A 20,334-nucleotide genomic window follows, 5' to 3' on the forward strand; every position below is an offset into this window, starting at 1 on the left:
CTTTCATACAGAAAGGTAAACAAAAAACTTGAAGTAATCTTTTTTGCATCCCCAACAGAACAAAACTAGATGTAATAACTCTGGAGTTTCTTCAGTGTGTTGGAACAGGTACATGCCATCCTTGGACTTGTATTTATTTGGAATGACTAAATCATGACTTAGTATGATCTGAGTTTTCCTCTACAAAAAAACAACTAATTGCAACAGCACTTACAAAAATGTCAGAGTTCCTAAAGGTCATTTGGGTATTTACAGACCTGTTCTTTTCTTACAAAACTGAGGAAATTGTCAGCATAACATAGTACATGTTCCAAGCACCATTTCAAACACTGAAGGACCTTCATGGGCTGCCAGATGTGCCACAGAACTTTTGACACTCCCATTTTCTGGAGCTGCCCCTTGAGGTCACACAAGATACCATGAATATCACAAACTGCATCTTCAGGAGCTCTAACTGCAGGTGAGTTAGAAGTGCCTCCACAAACGGAGACCTCGAAGAATATATTCTGGTTTTATCATATTGAGATAAATGAAAAGATAAGCTCCAAGAAACCACTTGCAAAAATAAGTATTTGCAGCCCATAGATGCTCGTCTTCCTTCTACAGCAGAAGTATGCTACCTACATAATCAAGGTTTTATGCAGTCAAGATAAAACACATTTTACTACAAGTAAAAATTAAAATTTCAACTTTATGCAAATATTTAATTAAATAATAAAATCCAAGATCAAATGCAAAAAAATGGAGAGGAGTAAGCATTATGTTTTTTCCCTTTACCTACACAAGCATAAGTCAAACTCTCCCATTTTTAGCTAGCAGTTCTATTTGCATACTTAAACTGAGTTGAAACAACCTAACAATTTTCTAGGATTTCCATACTGAAACCTGAAAAAGAATTTATGGAAAGTGTAAAATAAGAAACCCCAATCGAACAACCAAAGAAACACGGGGTCTTATATAAGCATGTGCCAGAAAGTTTGCAAAAAATATTGTGTAGGTCAGATAGGTGCTCAAACATTATTGCCCTTTTTAGGAATTGTTTAATGCCTGCCTCTTTCCATATACAAAAGAACTAAATCTATTTTCTGCGTTCATACAGAAAAAATAAGTAATATAGCTTTTTGGATCTGGTTGTGTTCCTACTACCACCATTAGCAGAAGCTTGAGCATTTATTTGATTGGGTGAAAATAGCCTGGTCTTATTGGTCTGGACTCCAGATCACTGGATCTGGTGCTGAATACATCAACAAATCCAATTAGTGGGTAAAAGCACTGAGTGACTTTTCAGTCACGACTCTGCAGGAATTCAGCATGTTCCACTCTCACCAAATGAAAGCACCTTCAGATGGAGCAGATGTAAGACTGTGAGTGAAATTAAAACCCCACTTACACTGCAATATATAATATATAGTGACTCACATTCCCATCTTCCTGATCCCTCAAATCCATCTAGTCTTTCAATGTAATAAAATTATATGATTAAATTTCCAACTGTTCAGTTAAAATGGCTTCAAAAGTTTAAAGCTGTGTATAAATCTGGTCCATTAATATTGTTGGTTGAGCAATTGTTTAAATTCATATAACTGAATTTTCCTAACAAGTTTTTTTTTCCTCTATGTTTTATCATAACAAGGGGCAAGAAATCGTCTTCCTGCTTCCAAAATCTCAGTTATTTTTTCCTCCCTGCCTTTGGAAATACAGGATTACTAAGCTTTTTTAACCAAAACTAATTGAGGCAGGAAAAATGAAGAAGAGTAAGAGGCAGTGAGGGATTCTGATATCAAAACAAGTGCTAAGGGCATTAAACTCGAAAATAAAAGACAAAGGATTAAAATTCAGGTTTTCTGCCTGACAAGGACAAGAGAAATAAAATAACTAAGTTACATCCTGTATGATTCTCCTAACCACTCCCTGTAATTCCACTGTGGATCAATTCTGCTTTTGCTGTAAGTAATATTGGTGTAGTTTATTTAAGTATGTGCCTGGTATGCACTAACCATGCAAATTATTCACCCTGCTTTACAAATATTACACCTGGAATAAACTCTCAAATATCAGTAGGTCTCTGCCCAAGGTACAGCCATGCAGGAACATTTTGCAGCTTGCCAGAACTCACATTTGTACAAAGAACCCCCTCTGAGACTGTAATAGCACAGTGTAATGGAATTTGTGACTTTCATAGAGGGGAAAATAAAAAAAATATATAAATCAGCATTTTGGCTTGGAAGACATTTTGTCAAAAACAACCCATAACCTAGTATCAGGAAGAAACATTTTGAGTAAGCTAACCCTCAACAACCTCAATTTCAAAGATTTATGAGATTATTGAACAAATTAATCTGACTTGTTCAGAGCTGTACAGTCTATTTCATCAGCATACATTTGCAGACATTCTGAAATAGTTTACGTATATAGAAGGAAATTCAACACATTCAAATAATTTAGATCCACATTACATGGAATGGTAAAGCATATTAGCATTTTAATTTTATGGGTCTAAACCAGAGTCCTACAACTTTCAAATACATTCATAAAAGGCAGAAAACCAAAGAAAACAAATCCCTTCTCCATGCTGCAAAGCTGTTAAGCTGAGCTCTCTTGCCCTGTTGCTGACATGAGTCCTGAAAGCATTTTCCCCATACAGATGATGAGAGAAAAAAAATTCTGCATTACCTATCAGATTGCTATTTAAATTTTCTATCATACCATGTGCTTAGAAACAATCTGTTCTTTGTAATCTTCGAAGTGTGTGAAAGAAAATCACTTCACACCATTTGTAATAAACAGAGGCATTTTTTTTCCAGCCCAAGTCATGTTTGTAAACATCTAAACTCATTTATACTCAGAAGAAATTACAGTGGTGTGATAGTCTTAACCACAGCAGTCTGAATAAATGCAGCATCAAACCAATTATGGTTTTTTCCCAATATTAAATACCTGAAACAGAGATTAAACTGACTAGGTGATATAGCATAATAAACCCATGTTCACATATCTATTTTGAAAATTTTATAAAATTAACCTCTGTTCCTTACTGAGCTTTGAAACTCTTCTAACAGTTGTCTGACTATGCATTTATGGGTCAGGGCATTTGAACATTTTACAGAATTTTGCCCTACTCTTGTGCACTGGAAGAACTGAGGAAAAATATGCCCATTTTAAAACACAAATGCCAAACTACTCTTTTATTTTTTTAACAGTGAAAGGCAAACACACTTATCTTCTGTAGTTAAGTAATGAAGATGCTATTTCCATGTGCAATAAAGCCCAGTAGGTTGTTCATGGACTAACTGAAGTGACTGGTAATTCAATTACAGAGCCAGCATCCCAAATACACAAATCAACCACACTGATTCAAGATAACAAATACAGACCTGATTTTTTTTTTCCTTTGATATCAAATAAAACAGCAGATTAGAGTTGAAATAAGACATTTCTTTGGCTTGAGTCTGTCACCTTTAGTGAACTGTATGGAACATCTCAGCACTCAAAAAAATCCCATTAGTTTCTCCGAGTCAGGTTTGAGAGCAGGTGGTGGGAGACAGTAATAACTGGAGCTGAACCACACCTTGTTGTAGAATCACAGTGAATATCTCTGTCTTTATCCCTGTAAAAATTTTTTTCACACTTCCATAAAGTGACTAGCCATTGGAAAATACTTGAGGTATCTGGACATTGAATCAGGTACATGACAGGAATGTTAAGTCTCTGTATTCATCACCCAAATTGAGACTTTGAGGGGGGAAAGGTAATCTCCCCATAAATTGAGTGATTTGAGAACCTTTCTTAAAACAATAAAAAAGAAGGAAAAAAAAAATCAAAGATTTAGGGTGGTATAATTGTTAAGCAAGGGGGTACAGCAGTGCTGCATTAGAAAGTAAAAATTGTTCCGTGGTGGTCCTATATACACATAAATAAACAAAAATAAACAATATTTCAAAAGACACCTATACCACTCTGTAAGTGCACCTAAATAAATTCAATAATTGTATTTTAAGCACAGTTATTGGTTTTAGAAGGTTCAGTAAGAATTTATTCAACATGTGGTTATTTAAAACCTGCTTGCTCTCTTTACTGTTGAGCTGGTTCACAGTATGCCTCCACTATGTTTATCTTATGACTTTATTCACTCCTTATTGCTTATCCATACAGAATTCATTACTGAAATTATTTACTAATTTAAATAAAAGCTCTTTTTTCAGCTTTAACAAAGTTACACTTAATATGCACTTACAGTCAATGCAAATTCTTTTTATGAACTCACCAAAGGAAAACATTAAGGTTTCAAGACAAAATAATAATGATGCTCTACAAACCTATATATTTTGTATAAAAACATACAGACTTCTGTCCTGTACCTTTTCAGAAACCTATCTGGCAAAAGGAATTAATCCCTTGTCCAGAGTCTTCTAATTCTAAAAGCAGATGCCACTGTAATTATGTTCTGATAAATGTAATGATCAGTTAAAAAATAATGGGACAAATCTTGCTAATTTCAGAAATACAAGTTGCAGTTAACTGTCAGATAAAAACCCCATTCACATATACATATGGATTTTGATCTACATAACTGCATTTTTTACCTTTTTGAGTATGTTTCCGGTGTTATTTTCAGTCTGACCTGACATTCCTTGGCTTGAGCTGTTGGAACATTGTTTCCAGAATATGGGCATGAGCCATCAATATACAAAATTTTTAATTCCCACACCTGGCTCACAGGCATAAGAACATGACTTAAAGAGATAAATTAGCTTACTAGTAAGTGATCTCAGATAATCTTCTTCAGAAAATGGATTGTAGAGTTTAACCAATGTCCTGCTTTTGATTTATCTGACATTCAAAACATATACATGTGAGTATACAAATATGTATGTCTATCTATATATGTATATATGTACAATTATGTTTACTGTGGGTTATGTCCTCATTTTAGTTTCCTGAAAATTAGTCCTATCAGCATGTAGGATTTTATCTTTAATTAATTTAAAATTATTATTTCCTTAAGAAAATAGTCTTTAACCATGTTTTAACATAAGATGCCTGACAAATTATACCACCTGAATATTTAAGATAATGATAATAGAATAGTCTTTACCTGCTTAATGCATTTTTCAAACTAATATGTTCCCAGGTATTATATACTTTCCTAGTAATTATCCACTGTTCAAAAGGAATTATTTATCTGTTAAATATCCCTTAATTCTCAAAAAGATTTTAATCATGAGAAGCTTGAAGAAAAGAACTAAGAAACCAGCAGTAACAGCATCACTCAGTGCAGCAGTGCTTGGCTTGTGTTATGCACATACAGGACAGTAAAGGAAGTCGTATGTACACAAGCAGTTCAGTTTATCCCCAACTATGTGCAGTCAATCACACCTATCAAAGGCAGTGTAAATTAAAACTTACACTGGCAAAAACAGAAAAAAAATTAATATGTTTTGATATATTATATATAATAAAATTACATATAGACAGATATATTGAAGAGATTGACTGATAATATTCGTTTATTTCCAAGCTTGATTGGCATATTTAAGGCTTGATTGCTAAACCACTCACAAACTACTATTAAAGATAACTCACTTTTAGATTTCCAAGAGGAAAATTTGTATTTGTACTGTGTTCAAAACTGCATGGTAAATTATTTCAGATATAATGGACAAAATTATCGCAGTAATCACATAATAAGGATTTGGAAAGTCAAGCAGGCAAGAGAAGACTGTTAGGTTTGTATGTGCCCATATTCTGGCTGTGTGAAAATGGTCTGTGAGCCAGGCACAAAGATGCACAGCAGGGACAGCACTGTCACACAATAAATACCCCAGATTTCTTCATGAAGAACTCTCGGGAGTAAAAGAATGTTTAAAGTTTGCTACAGAGATCAATTTTGAGAAGAGGAATGTTTCGAGAGAAAAAAAATCACAGGAGGCTACATTGTGGTTATATTGTATCATTTTACTGCAGAAACTCATCTGATACTGACCATTTTAATTAGAAGGAGGCACAGAACCTATTTCGCATCTGCTCACTGAGCCTGAGAAATGTCTTATAGTGAAAAGGAAATGAGAAGGACCAAGAATACAAATGAACTGAAACACAAGCAGCTAATAAATCCGTTCTCTCCTTAAAATCAGTTCTAAGAATTCTAAGAACTATGAAATACACTGAGGCTTGCTCCACAGTAATTTTAATTCAAATAAACACGTCTAATTTTTTTCCATCCTTCCCACTAAAGGGTACTTATTTTTTGCTTATTCTTTAAGCATTTTGTCAGCAATATGCTCAATGCTATTTCTTTAAGAATGAAAGCTATAGCATTATATTCCAAAATGGTTGAGGAAACCTTTGCCATGACTCTCAAGTTGCAACATGCCAGATATTCATAGGTTTTCACGGCTGCTGGTTGAAGATATAATGAAAGGATCTAAGGTTTATGCATGAATCAGCATCCCCTTGTCACAATGTCATGGTGCAGTGATCCCTGCAGAGCTGTAGGACTTGATTTAAAACAGCAAAGCTCAACGCTGGCTCTTGAGCCAGCAGGATTAAACATCCAAGACTGTACATATATTACCTCTGGGCTCAAACTACTGTACAAAAAACTTGTTATCGCTATGGCACTTTTATAGTACTCCATAGGAAGCCTCTCATTAAGTGACTCCAATATCCTTTAAATTCTAAAATATGAACACAATACAACTACCCCTGAAGTTTTCGGGTAGGCAGATTTAAGAGGAAAGGATTCCATCTTCATCACTTCCCTTCTTTCTTGTTTAGACAGAATTAAAAACTTTCAAACAATTTGGTATCACTGACAGTCAACACTCCTTCAATGAGACAAGACTCAATTACACTGTGCTGAAGGACAATGAAGTCCAGTGGTTTGGATATGTTCCAGTGGTTTGGATATACTCCACTCTGCCCTATGAATCGCCTCCATTGCTGTACCTTTGCTCCAGCTGTTAAACCAAGGAGGTTCTGGTAGAATGAACCAAGAACTCTCACACATTGCTAAGCCCAGCCCATTTCTCTTGAAAGCTACAACTGCGGTCATGGCAGTAAACACTGTGCTTAATTGTGCCATTACTCTGAAAAAACCATGCATTCATCTCTCAATCTAAACCACTAGGCTTCCTAGTGATACTGACTTAAGAAGTGTCAAACTGCAATTAGATTCCAACAGCTGCTCTCAGTGACCTGTCAACACATCTTTGCAGAGATGCAACAGTCCAACAAACTAAAGTGACTATTTTTTATGGCTGCTTTTTGTTCCTTTCTGATTTGTGTTCCTACTGATTTTGTCCCTTTCTGATTTTGTTCCTACTGATTTGTGTTCCTTTCCCAGTTTACTTCATGGTGGCCCAACCACCTTGGTCAAAATCAGTAGAATTGTGGTCCAGTTTTCTATCATGTAACACATCATGACACGATTTCTTGGTGTTGAGGTGAAACACCCACTGAAGTGCCAGTCATTACATGAGTTAAGGCTGCCTACTCACAGAGTGCCCACTCCACTTCTACACTCATTTTCTGGCCACCTTTAGGTGACTGAATAGTATCACTGCTTGGAACATTCCTCAGGTGTATATGACCATCTCCTCCTTTCTGAAATTTAGGAACCTAATTTAAAAGTAGTACCAGCAACACCGGCTCATCTAAAAACCATTTCCTCCATCAACAAAGTCTGAGCAGGCGCTGAAAATTAGTTTGAAGACTTCTACATATTTTTACAGTGGGCTTTTTGTTTGTTTTTAAAGCAGACAGAGTAGTGTGCTGCTGCCCTGAGGCTGGCAGGGGTGGAAGGGAGGCAGATCAAGCCCCAGAGGGGCAGTGCAGGGGACCCCAGGTGCTGCTGTCACCCATGGGTGCCAGGTTTAGACCAGAGGGCAGGGCTGCACCCTCCCTCTGCCACACCAGCCAGAGCTTCTGCAGCCTCAAACATGCCTGGATCAGGGGTTTGAATCAAGAGCCAAAATATTTTAGTGGCTAATTTGGGGCAGAAAAGGAATATTAATTTTATTAAGGTATAAGCTTGCCACTTCATTTCTGTGCAGGATAATCGCCTTGTTGGAGTGAAACACTTGGGTAAATACTGAAGCTTTTTCAGATTCATATTATCCTACATTTCTGTGAGCTTCTTTTGCACCTTTATTGTTTCATAGTGCTGGTTTTGGGCACAAGTTCTTTGAACACTACTCCGGAATTTTTTTTTTAAAAATCCCCCTCTCTCCCCCAGAAAAAAAAAAAACAAAAACCAAAAAACAAACAAACCCAAAGCCAAAAAACACCCCTAACAATACCAACCTGCAGAATGCTCAGTATTTCAAATGAGAACAAGCATAGAGGGGAAAAAAGGGATGGATTCTTCTTAACCATTTGTGCATGCAGTGCTCTACAATCAACTCCTAAATTCTACTTCTTGTACGCCAAATATTTGTCCTCGGAACTCCTTGTTCTCCAACCAAACCCTTCTGGGAAGGTAATTGAGAGGATACTGTACATATTTTTAGTACAAGCTTCACTAGTCAATTAAGTCCAATGCACAAGATAACTTGACTAAAACACCAGTGGTAACTGAGGTGATGATAAAACAAGCACATGTTCATGTCTTCATTTGGAGCTCTTCAAACTGCTCGAAAATGGAAGCCTTGGACAAGGCTCAGACAAAGGAAAATCCAACACATGGATGGTATCCATCTCCCTTCTGATGGAAGCCTCAAAGTCCACCACTGCACTCTACAGCCTACACAAAACATCTGAGTATTGTAAAACATCTCCACGAGAGACAAGAACAAAACTAATATATGCACACAAATGCTGGTCAAAAGCACTTGATGGTCTTGGAGAAAAATATGTAACCTTTAGTTCCTCAAAGACAAGGCAACTATGTTTGTCTCTACTGTTAGTAGGAAAAAAAATACCATGTTTTGCAAAATCTGTTTTCAGGGTTTTGTTAACTTCACCGAATTGAGGAACACAAAAAGCCCTGTCACATCTTTGCAGAACGCCATGTAAACTGCTACACTTACTCCCTCAACAGTCCAAGTAACATCATCTGCAAATACTGACCACATGCGGTTCTGCTTGATACAAATCCCCATTATCTAAGAAAGAAAGAACTATCCAAGCAGTTTGCCAAGATTAACAATTTAGCATTACTGCGGCTGATCAGATGCTCTGACCTTTTCTGCCTTCAGCTATGGATGCTACACTCATGCACGCCACTGAAAGCTCCTTGAGTTGAGCTCTTGCACCACCCATCGCAGCGCCTGTGCCAAGGCGCTTCTCTCCAGCACCACCGCACAGGGGAGCTGAATCGGGGGGGAGGAAAAAAAGATCGCCAGGGAGGGAAACTGCTCCTGCTGACAGCTAACCTACAGATTCAGAATCTTTTTTCACAGGAGGGAGGGGAAAACGCGTGTGGGGGAGCACAGCACCGGGCATGGCCCCGGGCGCGCTCCCCGCGGCTGCGGGGGGACCCGGGTTCGGCTGTGCTAACTGGGAGGGCGGCGGGGCAAAGGCGGGCACGGCTCAGCGCCCCGGGAACGCCGGCCGCGGCTCCCCGCTCCCGCTCCGAGCAGGCAGCACCGAGCGGCAGGAGGCAGGAGCGCTGCGGGACTGGCCGGCCCGCCCCGCCTTCCCCGCCGCGCTGGCCAGGCATGTGCCCCGCGCCCCGCGGCACGCGTGCGGCCAGGCCGGGCCCCGCCGGGAGAACCGCGGGGGCGGCGTGTTCCCGATGGGGCGGCGGCGGGCGGCCGGCGAGATGGAGCCGCGGCAGCACCGAGAGCGCGGTGTAAAATGGCTGATGGCCCCCGCCGCCCCTCCGCGCCCCTCCGCTGTGCCGTGCCCGCGCCGGGGGGCAGCCCCGGGGCCGCGCTGCCTTACGTAACGCGCGGGGGAACCATCTTACACCTCCTGAGGGCTGCGGGCGCACCGAGACCCCGCGCCCCCTTCGCACGGGGGCCGGGAGCTCCCACAGCTGCTCGGCGGCTCCCCCGGCACCGATCCCCTCACAGATCCCCTCACACACACACACATATACACCCGCCGCCGCACCGCCCGCTACTCACAGGCGTTGGTGACGGCGAAGCTGTTGGCCACCTCCAGGTTGTCGATGTGGGGAGTCAGCCTGAACTCCGAGGTGGAGAACTGAACCATCCCTACCCGAAAGGCGCTGTACTCCTGGTCGGCGCCCCTCGGGAACAGCCCCCCTGCAGGGAAACACACACACACACACACACGGTCAGGCCGGGGCCCGGAGCGCTCCCGGGGGCGGCGGGGCCGGGAAAGGCGAGGGGAGCCCCTGGAGCCGGGCGGGCACCGCGGCGGGACATGACGGGAATGCCCGAGTGACAGCGGCGGGGGTGAGGGGGAGAGCGGGGTCCCCCCCGATGCGGGCACCTACCGATCTGTATGCTGTTAGAATTGACCCCCCAGATCAGTCCCCACAACACAGGAGCCAGGAAGACAGAAATATGCATAATCTTTTGCATTTCCAGGAAAAGTAGAGCATCCACAAAGCCACGGAAATAGCCCTTTTTTCTTCTTCCTCCTCCTCCTTCTTCTCCTCCTTCTCCTCGGCGGAGCGCTCGTCAGTAGATTAGATCCCGTGCGCTCCGGGCGGTGGAGCGGGCGAGCCAAGGGAGGGAAGGGACGACAGGAGCCCCACGGCGGGCGGGCAGGGAGGAGCCGCTGTCCGAGGCGCTGTCCGAGGCGCTGGGGCTGCCGCGGGCGCTCCGGAGGGCGGTGCTGGCGGTGCTGGCGGCTCCGGCGCTGGCGGAGCGCGGTGCAGGTGCCGGCGGTGCCCGCTGCGCTCCCGCCGCCCGGCCCGGCCGGCCCTGCCCTGCCCTGCCCTCACACGCGCTCCTCGCACTCCGCGGGCGGGCGGCGCTCCCGGCGAGGCGGCGGCGCCTGCGCGGAACCGGCCCCGGCGGGAGCGCGCCCGCCGCGCCCCCCTGCGCGCGCCCGCCCCGCCCCGCCGCGCGCCCGCCCGCTCCAGCACCGCGGACAGCGCCCGCGCCTCTGGAAGCGCATTTCTTCCTTTGATTCGGCTGTGAATCTATTTATTTATTTATTTATTTATTTATTTATTTATCTATTCACTCATTTATCTATCTATTTATCTATTTATTTATTTATTTATTTATCGGTTTATTTATTTATTTCAACGGCGGCCGCGCTCCTGGGAGCTGATTTCCTTCTTTTATTCGTCTATGAATCTATTTATTTGTTTATTTATCTATTCACTTATTTATTAATCTATTTCTCTATTATTTATTTATTTATTCATTTATTTCTTCCTTTTATTTGGCTATGAATCTATTTATTTATTTATTTATTTAATTAATTATTCATTTATTTCAATGGCCTTCTTCCCCTGGATGGAGCCATCTCACAAATACATCTGAAAAACAATTTTTTAATTTCTCTTTTTTTTTTTTTTCTAGTTTTAGCTAAATTTATTTATTTATTTATTTATTTATTTCAATGGCCTTCTTCCCCTGGATGGAGCCACCTCACAAATACATTCTGAAAAGCAATTTTTTAATTTCTCTTTTTTTTTTTTTTATTATTGTTTTAGCTGCTGTACAACACAAGCCGTAGAAGTTAATATGCAGTAAGAGTCACAGCTATTCTGATATTTCATTTCCATGCATAATAGGGATTTTTTTTTTTCCCAAGATGGGTTCCAGCTGTATTAGCTAGACATGCTATTTACTGCAAGCTAAATTTAACATTTCTCAGTTTGGCACCAAGTCTGTTGCTGTGCACCACACACACACATGCACACACATTTTTTAGAAGAAAAGGCACTGTAGCATTCCTGTGATCATGAAAATGAATTTGCTATTAAGTAATCATTTACTAGCATATTTTTAAATTAATTTATATTTATTTAACAGTGATGAGAAGTATTCACATAAGAAAGGATATTGATCATGCAAGGAATTATCTTTCTCCTTTTTTCTTCTATTTTTATTTTTATTCTTATTTTTATTTTCATTTTTATTTTTATTTTTTTGTTTTAATTCTCCTTTCCAGGAGGAAGGTGTCAAAGCTTCAGGTATTCAGATGTCGACACAATACATATCCTGAACACATAGGAAGCTGGTAATTTGAGGCCCTTTACTCATCACTAATTCATTATGAGTTTTGTTTCATTTGAGTCATTTCACCAGGAAATCCTGTACAAGCTTTTTTCTGTACTTGTCTCATCTGTCTCTCATCCACAAAATGAGATGAGCCTGAAAAAGAGAGCAAGCTTTAACAACCTGAGCGTAAAGCCCCTATGGGCTCCTCTGGGTGGAATGGCAGAGTTGCTCCAGCCCTTCCTTGCTCTCTCCCATCCCATCCTCCTCCCCAGAACCCACATTTTGCACTGCATGGTAAAAGCTACTGTTGAATTCTGTGAAAGGGGCAGGCAGCATCACTGTGAGAACCAACAGATTGAGCTGTCAGGGGAAAGCTGTATTCAGGTAGTCCTCACTGCATCCCAGACAATGAGATGTACAGACATTTATTTTTAATAAATATTTCAGTGTAAAACAGCCAATCTTTAACAAAAGCATAGATAAATTGTATATTTTTTTTTCACTGACATCTAAAGCATCCCATAATGTATAACAAAAGAGGATAAAATGAAGCAACAATCTCAGTTTTAAGATTGTATTTTAATATGCTACAATAAAAGAAAAAAAAATCATATTTACCAATATACACATAGCTGCATAATGAACTAAAATATAAAAAGGATTTGGGTGATGTAAATCTTAAAATTGAAATAATGGTTGTTGATTTTCTAATGCATATTTTTCCATTTCAGAATTTTGAGCATGTATAGGTATACATCAGGTACAATACATGCACACGTACCTATGTGCACGTACCACTCCAATACACCAGAACACGTAGGAAAAAAAAAAGTCAAACTGTGTGTTTGAACTGTATTCTACTGTTGGTGTGGCAGGGAAAAATAAAAGATTTCAACTGATATGAGTAAGTACAAAAGGACAGCATGGGTGAGTCAATCAGCCAGGAAACAGTTCAATCAGAATTTAGTAATAGTGAAAAATGTCAATAATAATTAAAAAAAAGCCTTCTTCAGCTCTCTATTTTTTATAACAATCCTATGATAATCAAAAAGAGGCAAGTAGGCAAAGGAGAAAAAAGAAATTTATAGGTGATAGTAATTTATGACCTTGTACTAAGAATAGACATACTCATTAACACTGTGCATGAGAAAATCAGACTACATTACTGGGAATCACATTCAATACTTTTTTTCTCAAGGGAAAATAATCTTGCAAGAGGTAAGTAAGAATTGTATTCTTAAAACCAGAAGATTATATTCTTATACGAATTCTTCTGAATCCATGAAAGGAGCTCATATAAAAATGCATTAGTTCAGAATATGAACAAAGCTTCAATGGGGAGACTGTTAACAATAAGCATCCATCACTTGTTGAAAGGAACAGAGCAGTGCAATAATAATGAAAACAATGGCAGATGACAGAAGTCCAGATATCAAATAATAAGATGTCAGACCCCTGAAAAGCTGAAGTGCTTAATCTTGATTCCATAGAACTCCAAGAGAGGTTTGCTGCTTACTGCAAAGAATCATGGCTATACTTGATTTAACAATTTAATATTATCTAATGGATATTCTGAATGTAAGGTAGAAGTCAGTGAGGAAGTTAAAAGGAGCTGATATATGTGCTAATCAGAAGTAAAATTTATCAGGAATACATTTCCTCTGCAATTCATCCTGGCACATTCAATCCGGGTTGAGACAGTGGCTACAGTTCAACTAAATGTTCATATGTTTCATCAGCTGAATACGAGATGCAGAAAGAAACTTGGAAAAGACTGAAGAACTGAAATTTTTTTGCTTTGTGCCTAGAAACATTTAGCAATCACTCCATATACTTACCAAAGAATAGTTCAGGAATGGCTTGATGACATGGAGTACATGATTCAGGAAAGTAACTTAGAAAATATAAAACACTTAGAAGACGGATGGAGTCAAAAACTCAGTTGTTTGATGCTGATATTCATCACATTCAAATTAGAAATAATGTTTATCTTTTGTTTTGCTGTTTTAATAATGTGTCATTGCCCATGCAGTCATATGCTGGGCAGTGTAATGAATTCCTCAGCCTCGCAAAATGCACAGTTGAAACCAGACTCTTTTCTAAAAATCCTAGTTGGAAAACGTTAAATTCTGAGAAGGTCCTTGGCAAGAGCTCAGACTAAATGGTTATAGTAGGCTTTCTGGACTTTTATTCTATCAATCTTTGGAGTTTATATTCACAATTATTTTCTATATCTTCTTTGTTATAAAAAAATCTTAAAATGTGCAGATTTATTAGGATGCAAAAATGCTGTACCAACATATGAATCCTTTGATTCCATGGCTGATCAATAAATACATCCCTTCAATAAAGAATATTGTCCTCGGATTTTTGAAATCAGCAGAACTTTTTCAAACACCAGTAAGTGTAAAAAAAGAGGAAACACAAATGAAGGTTCCAAATCTATTCTAAAGTGTGCAGTCCCATATGTTCACTCTGGATCTCAAGAATAATTTTAAAAATAAAAGTATGTCCTGATCTTCCATGCTCATTCTGCTTCCTGTTCTGATTAGCAAACACATTCAGTTCCCATTAACAGCACACACGCCTGGGGAGCACATGTGCTGAGGAGTAGCTCAAGCTACCTTCTATTACATGATTTTGAGGATGGAAAAAGCAACATCATGATCCTTCTGGCATAGCAGATGTAAAATAATTGGTAATAATCATATAGCTTTCACTTCCTTTTGCTGTGTACTAGCTGTGACAGTGCAGTTTGTTACCATGTTAGCTGTTATGACAAATTTATAGCAATCTGGGATTTACTTTTTTTATTTGAGCTACTTGTGTTTTTTCTATTTGTAGGAAATTTTATATTTATTTTGCCAATAAAATCACTTCAGTACATGCTAAATAAACCATGTGTGTGGAAAATCTGCTATAGATTATTTCAATTTTTTCTACTGAGATTATAGCAAATTACATTATTAAGCCTCTGGAAAAACATAAAAGGAACACTTTCAGATTAGACGATGCATGCTAAATCCTTGATTCTTGTCTGGAATATCTTTCTTTTTCTTCCAGTGATATAAAAACTTCCATGGCTTTGTCTCCAGCCCAAGGGATATATTTTTTACTCCTGTCCTAATTTATCCCCTGCCTACCTGCTACTTCTTGTCTTCTTTGCTGTCTCCTTTCCTGGCTGATTTCCATCTGGTTTTCCAATGCATTGCCATCAGAATCTTCTTTTATCTACAGTTATTTTAATTTTACCCTCATATTTTACTCCCCATTCCCTCTGTGGAGCACAGCTAATTCAAATGTGTTTGACTGTTGCTTTAGACTATAATAGCCAGCCTCGATCCTCCCTCTTTTCATCTACCACCTCTTCCATCTGTTCCACAAGCAATGCCAGCCTTTACTTCAGTGTTGTCTTTTATTCTCATTATGTTCTTATTCCTTTTTTTCATGCCAGCATCTATATTTGAAGTATCAACTCTACATCCATTTTTCAGGTCAGTTCTTAATCACCGAAATTCCTCTTTAGCCTTGCACCTTTTCTGTCACCTCAGAAAAATGTATTACTCCTTATTCAGAATGAAAAGCCCTTTGGTGATGATGGAGACATCAGATCTCATATACCAGTGGACTGTTCCCTGCTGAGGTATGGTACTTGTCAAATCCCCAGTACTTGTCAAATCACCTCTCCATCTCACTTACCTGCATTCATAAACAACATGCTAAAATGTTAAAAGGCAAATATGAGCTGACAAGAATGTTATAGTCTGCTCTCTATTGATATATCTGGGGTACACTTTTAGTATTAGTCTCTAATTTCTACAAAGTTGTGACTTGGATGTTTTTTCTGTTAAAACTAGGTGTTTTTTCCCACAGGAATCCCAGAACCATATGTGCCAGTGACAGTAAAACCTCTGTACATGCTTGGTCACATATTGTTCCGTACTTAAATATATGAGTATTGTAGGAAGTTGATTGTGTCGTTGTAGAGAGTATGAAGAAGTAATGTTTTAAACAAGGACACGGGACACATACCAGCCCATGGCAAATGGACTGTGTAATGGTCATTCTCAGCATGGAGGAGACATCTTCTCGGTTTAATGTTTCATTCATACATGAAAACTATTCATAATATATATACTTACTCTGTTTACCTTAGAAACCTGGAGAAATCAGCTGACCTTTTTAAAATTTGAAGTTGTTGCAAATCCGATGAGTATCAGAGACTTGACTTCTTTTTGTACACCAACAGGTAAAATTAGTTTGTGAACACTGAATGCTCATAGAGGACGAAGTTCTCACAGTGGTTTTCCATGCTAATCAACACTATAATTTGCTTTATGATCTTGCACATGATTCAGGACACTGTTCACAAAACCTTTGCAAAGATGCTTCTCGTGGTTTGAAAGCAAAATGAGTGAGAGGCTCCAGGTCAGAAATACAATTTAATAAGAAGAAAGGTAAAAAGGTAAAAATAAAATAAAATAAATGCAGTAACACAAAGGATCACTGACAGAGTCAGAATACAACCTGAGCAGGATGGTGGAAGCAGTCCAGGTGAGGGGCTCTTCCTGAAGCAGTGATCCTGTAGAAAGGTCTGGGAGCTCTGCTCCTCTGGGAATCCAGTGGGTCAAGGCTGCTTGTCCTGTCCCAAATCCCAGATTATATCCAGGTGAGAATGCTTGGCTCCTCCCCCTGGGTGGAGCATCTCCCAATGGGATGATGAGTGTGAAGTGGGTCCTTGATGGCCCATTAAACAGAGATAACCCCTGGAGGGAGTTACCTGTGAGTCCTGGGCAAGGCGTTGATGGGCCATTAGCAGAAGAGCCCAACACTAGAGCACTGCCCCACTTGGTTTTAACAGCTCATGAAGATGGTGATAGAATAAATACTTTGTGTACATCCTACATTACAACCTAGGACACTGCTAAACTCCTTAATTCAGGGAAGACAGCTTCTTATAACATTCCACATTGCAGAACTGCATCTCTCCTTCTTGTCTGGAAGAGTTTCTGTTTGATCTTGTTCACATCCTTTGCACAAGGCTTTGAGGCCAAAAGCTTTTTGAACAAGCAGGAAAGCTGCAATGACAAAGCCAGTGCTAATCCTGCTTTTGGGCTGCGGACCAAGGCAGTCAGGGCCAAAGCAGGGGAGAGGGAAAGGGCAGTGTGTCACCTCCCTCCACCCCTTGGGGCTCGGGAGTCCTGTTCCAGGCTGCTCAGTGGAGCACACACAATTTGGCCAGCTGTCAGTGTGGGGAGATGTATGATGGAAAGAGGCTACTTCACTGCTCCCTCCACAGTAACAAAATTCACTGCAGTCACCAAGGGAGTATATGAAAGCTCCATTTTCCTTCTTCACTAGGGGTGTTTTGAACCTTACAGCAGCATCAGAAGGCAGCAGGTTCCACTTGCCCCAACACCACTGGTCACAGTGGCTCTACACCAATCTGGCAGTGCAACAGGTTTTAATGTGTCCACACATAACTGAGAATTAGGGCATCAATTCATTTATAGGCACATTGTGCTAAGCTGCTTTTTTTTTCTGCTTTTTTTTTTTTTTTAACTTTTGCTTTTAAAAGTGAAAAAGCTTCACAAAACCTTTTAAAAAGAAAAGTGTTCATGATAGGGATTTAGTGTAAAAATGGGCATGTTATTGCAGGGCATTTTATTTAGATCACTTTAATAGCTTTATAATTTTGTCAGGGCTTCTGTGATTGGTAAAATAGAGTAAAATTTAAGTTATAGTGGTAAGCATTTAAACATCTATCAGTCAAATGGTCCCTATTATGTTTTCCATTAAAAAAAATCAATCACAGAAAAAGCATCAAGCAAATGTTAAAATAATTTATTTTATGACAGAAATAGGTAAAAGACAAATTGTTTCAGAAATTATACTTTGAAGTACAAGCACTTAGCAACATTAAAAATAAATTAAGTTGGAGAAATAGATAGAATTGCATGAGACAAGATAATAATTTCTTTCTTCAGGAAATATCCAAAAGGTAGAAAGCTTTTGTTTTGTTCTATTACCCATTGCAGACGTTTTATTCTACACTTTAATATCCACATCAGAAATAGGATGTAAGATTAAAAAGATTTCTGTGATTTAAAACATCAGCTCTCCTATCCTTATCATTATGATTTTTCCACAGCAGAAATTTCTTTTGGGTTCACCATTTACCTGTTTGACACCCATAGTTTTTATTTTAACTTTTTTTTTGCATCAATAAACAGCTTGCTCAAGTTAGCATGGGAATATACAGAGTTGTGCTCAACAGAAGTTTATTTTTAGTTCTGAAAATCCACTTCAGGTGTTCAGTCCCAGAACTAGTTCACAGCACAGATATTTTTGCTTTCACCTTTTCATTTGCATATCTTCCCAGAGATTAGTTGTGATAGTGTGGTGTTAATGGCAAACTTTTACAATAGGGAAAAAAAACCCCAAACCAGAAATGTAAGAGAAAAACAAACAATTTTTATGAGGCACTTATTTTTATACTTTGGACTAGAAATACATCTAATTCTTAGTAAATATGCAAAAATAAAATTCTTCTAACTCCACAATTGTTTTTAATATAGGGTTTAATAGATGAGCTTATAGTAGAAAAGTTTCTGCTTATAGAATTTGGGGCATTAAAGACAACCTGAACAATGCTTGCTTGCCTTTACCTAAACTTCACTGGTGTTGCATTTTTATTTTATACATTTTAACTGCTAGTCATTATTGTGGTCTGTGGAGTTGCCATTTAACCTGAGACTGACCTAGCTCCTTGCTAATTGCACTGCCCTTAATCAGACATATGCATGGAGGTGATGTGCACACCTGGCTGGGTTCTGAACAATTCTAAATTTCTGGCTTCCTTTCACTACAGGGACACATACACAGCACAATGAATGAAGGAATGCACGCAGGGCTCCAAAAGAAAGAGATGAGCAGGTGAGGTCTCAAGGGCAGTTCAAAAATAACAACAAGACAACAATAAGAACCTAACCTTGAACCTGGAAATGTCCCTGTCATAAGTCTAAACAAGCTACAAAGGAAAACGGGCAGAGAGATAATTTATGCCACAGCTAGGAATATGTGGGGCAAGGACAGGGATACTTCCTCTCTGCCAAATCCTGGCTGTACCTGACCTGTCAGTACCAGCTGAAGCTACTGTGAAAATAGCATTAATGCCTTGCTGTTAAATTAAGCAGATCTGATGTGATCTAATGAATTCACTTTCTATAACTAAAACTATAAAAATGCCTTTCCTGATAGCATCTGACGTAAATAAGAGCACAGAAAGGCATTTTCTGCAGGAGAGCCCTCACCAACATTTGCCTTTATTCTGCTGGGCTCCCTGTGGTTTTAGTGGCACTAACAAAATAGGACCTTAATTTTAGAGGTTGGTCAGCTGTAGCAAATAAACGTCAAAGGCAATGAAATGAGCTTACACAAAACACACAAGGCCTTTAGAAAAAGCTAGGGAAACATAAAGAGATCAGAAACTTCTCTCCTCAAATGTGTACCCAGAATCATCCAGTTCTTACTGATGTTTTCATACTAGAATGGTAGCAATAGTTCAGATTTTCTTCACAGCAAGAAGCATTCAGTTATTTGAGGCAGTTAAGAAAAATAGCAGATCACACCAGCACTCCAAGTACTACTGCTGAACAAGATAGCAGATTGCAATATTGCTTCTCTGCTTGCTTCTTACAGCACTGCACATAAAATCTGTAGAAAAAAATGTTATGCTTCAGAATGGAATTTTCTCCATTCATCATCTGATTATTTTATAATTTTATTAATTATAGCTCATCTCAATTCAGTGCCTCATTAGGTGAACAGACAATTTGGTGTTATTGACAAATGATTGTGTGATACATATGAATAATCAATTACAGTAATACTCCATGAAATGACAGTGAAGTTAAATGGATTGCAAATACCACCCTTCATGGGCTCCCGCAATCATTTCCTTTTGAATGTCAATCATGAAAGACAACTCAGCAGTAAGCACTCCATGGGTCACACAGAAGTGTGGCACGCACTTGTGTATGAACCAGTCCCCAGGCCATTCTATCTGCACTGGTTTTGGATTACATTCTTTAAATGACAAATAACATTGCCTGACAGGAGCTTCCCACCTCAAGGATCTAGCAAACAAACCCCCAGAAACATATCCACATTTTACTGTATCCCTTTTATTAATTCATTTGCTAGTAATTCACTTAATATACCTATCAATTAATATTGATCT

At 39.3% G+C, this 20,334-nt stretch overlaps 1 protein-coding gene across 1 annotated transcript in view; it reads right to left on the reverse strand.

Moving 5' to 3' along the window:
- The window catches only part of GRIA2 (glutamate ionotropic receptor AMPA type subunit 2), an 83,047-nt gene extending 72,254 nt beyond the window's left edge, over positions 1–10,793 (reverse strand). Inside the window, exons 1-2 of the mRNA XM_083862414.1 lie at positions 10,406–10,793; positions 10,071–10,211 (exon numbers count right to left, since the gene is read on the reverse strand). Of these exons, the coding sequence (XP_083718540.1) occupies positions 10,071–10,211; positions 10,406–10,493 (229 nt within the window). The 5' untranslated portion in view covers positions 10,494–10,793. The remainder of the gene's footprint in view (positions 1–10,070; positions 10,212–10,405) is intronic.
- Between the last annotated feature and the right edge of the window lie 9,541 nt (positions 10,794–20,334).

This window comes from Zosterops lateralis (genome assembly GCF_965231275.1).
Source record: "Zosterops lateralis genome assembly, chromosome: 5".
Classification (NCBI taxonomy): domain Eukaryota; kingdom Metazoa; phylum Chordata; class Aves; order Passeriformes; family Zosteropidae; genus Zosterops; species Zosterops lateralis.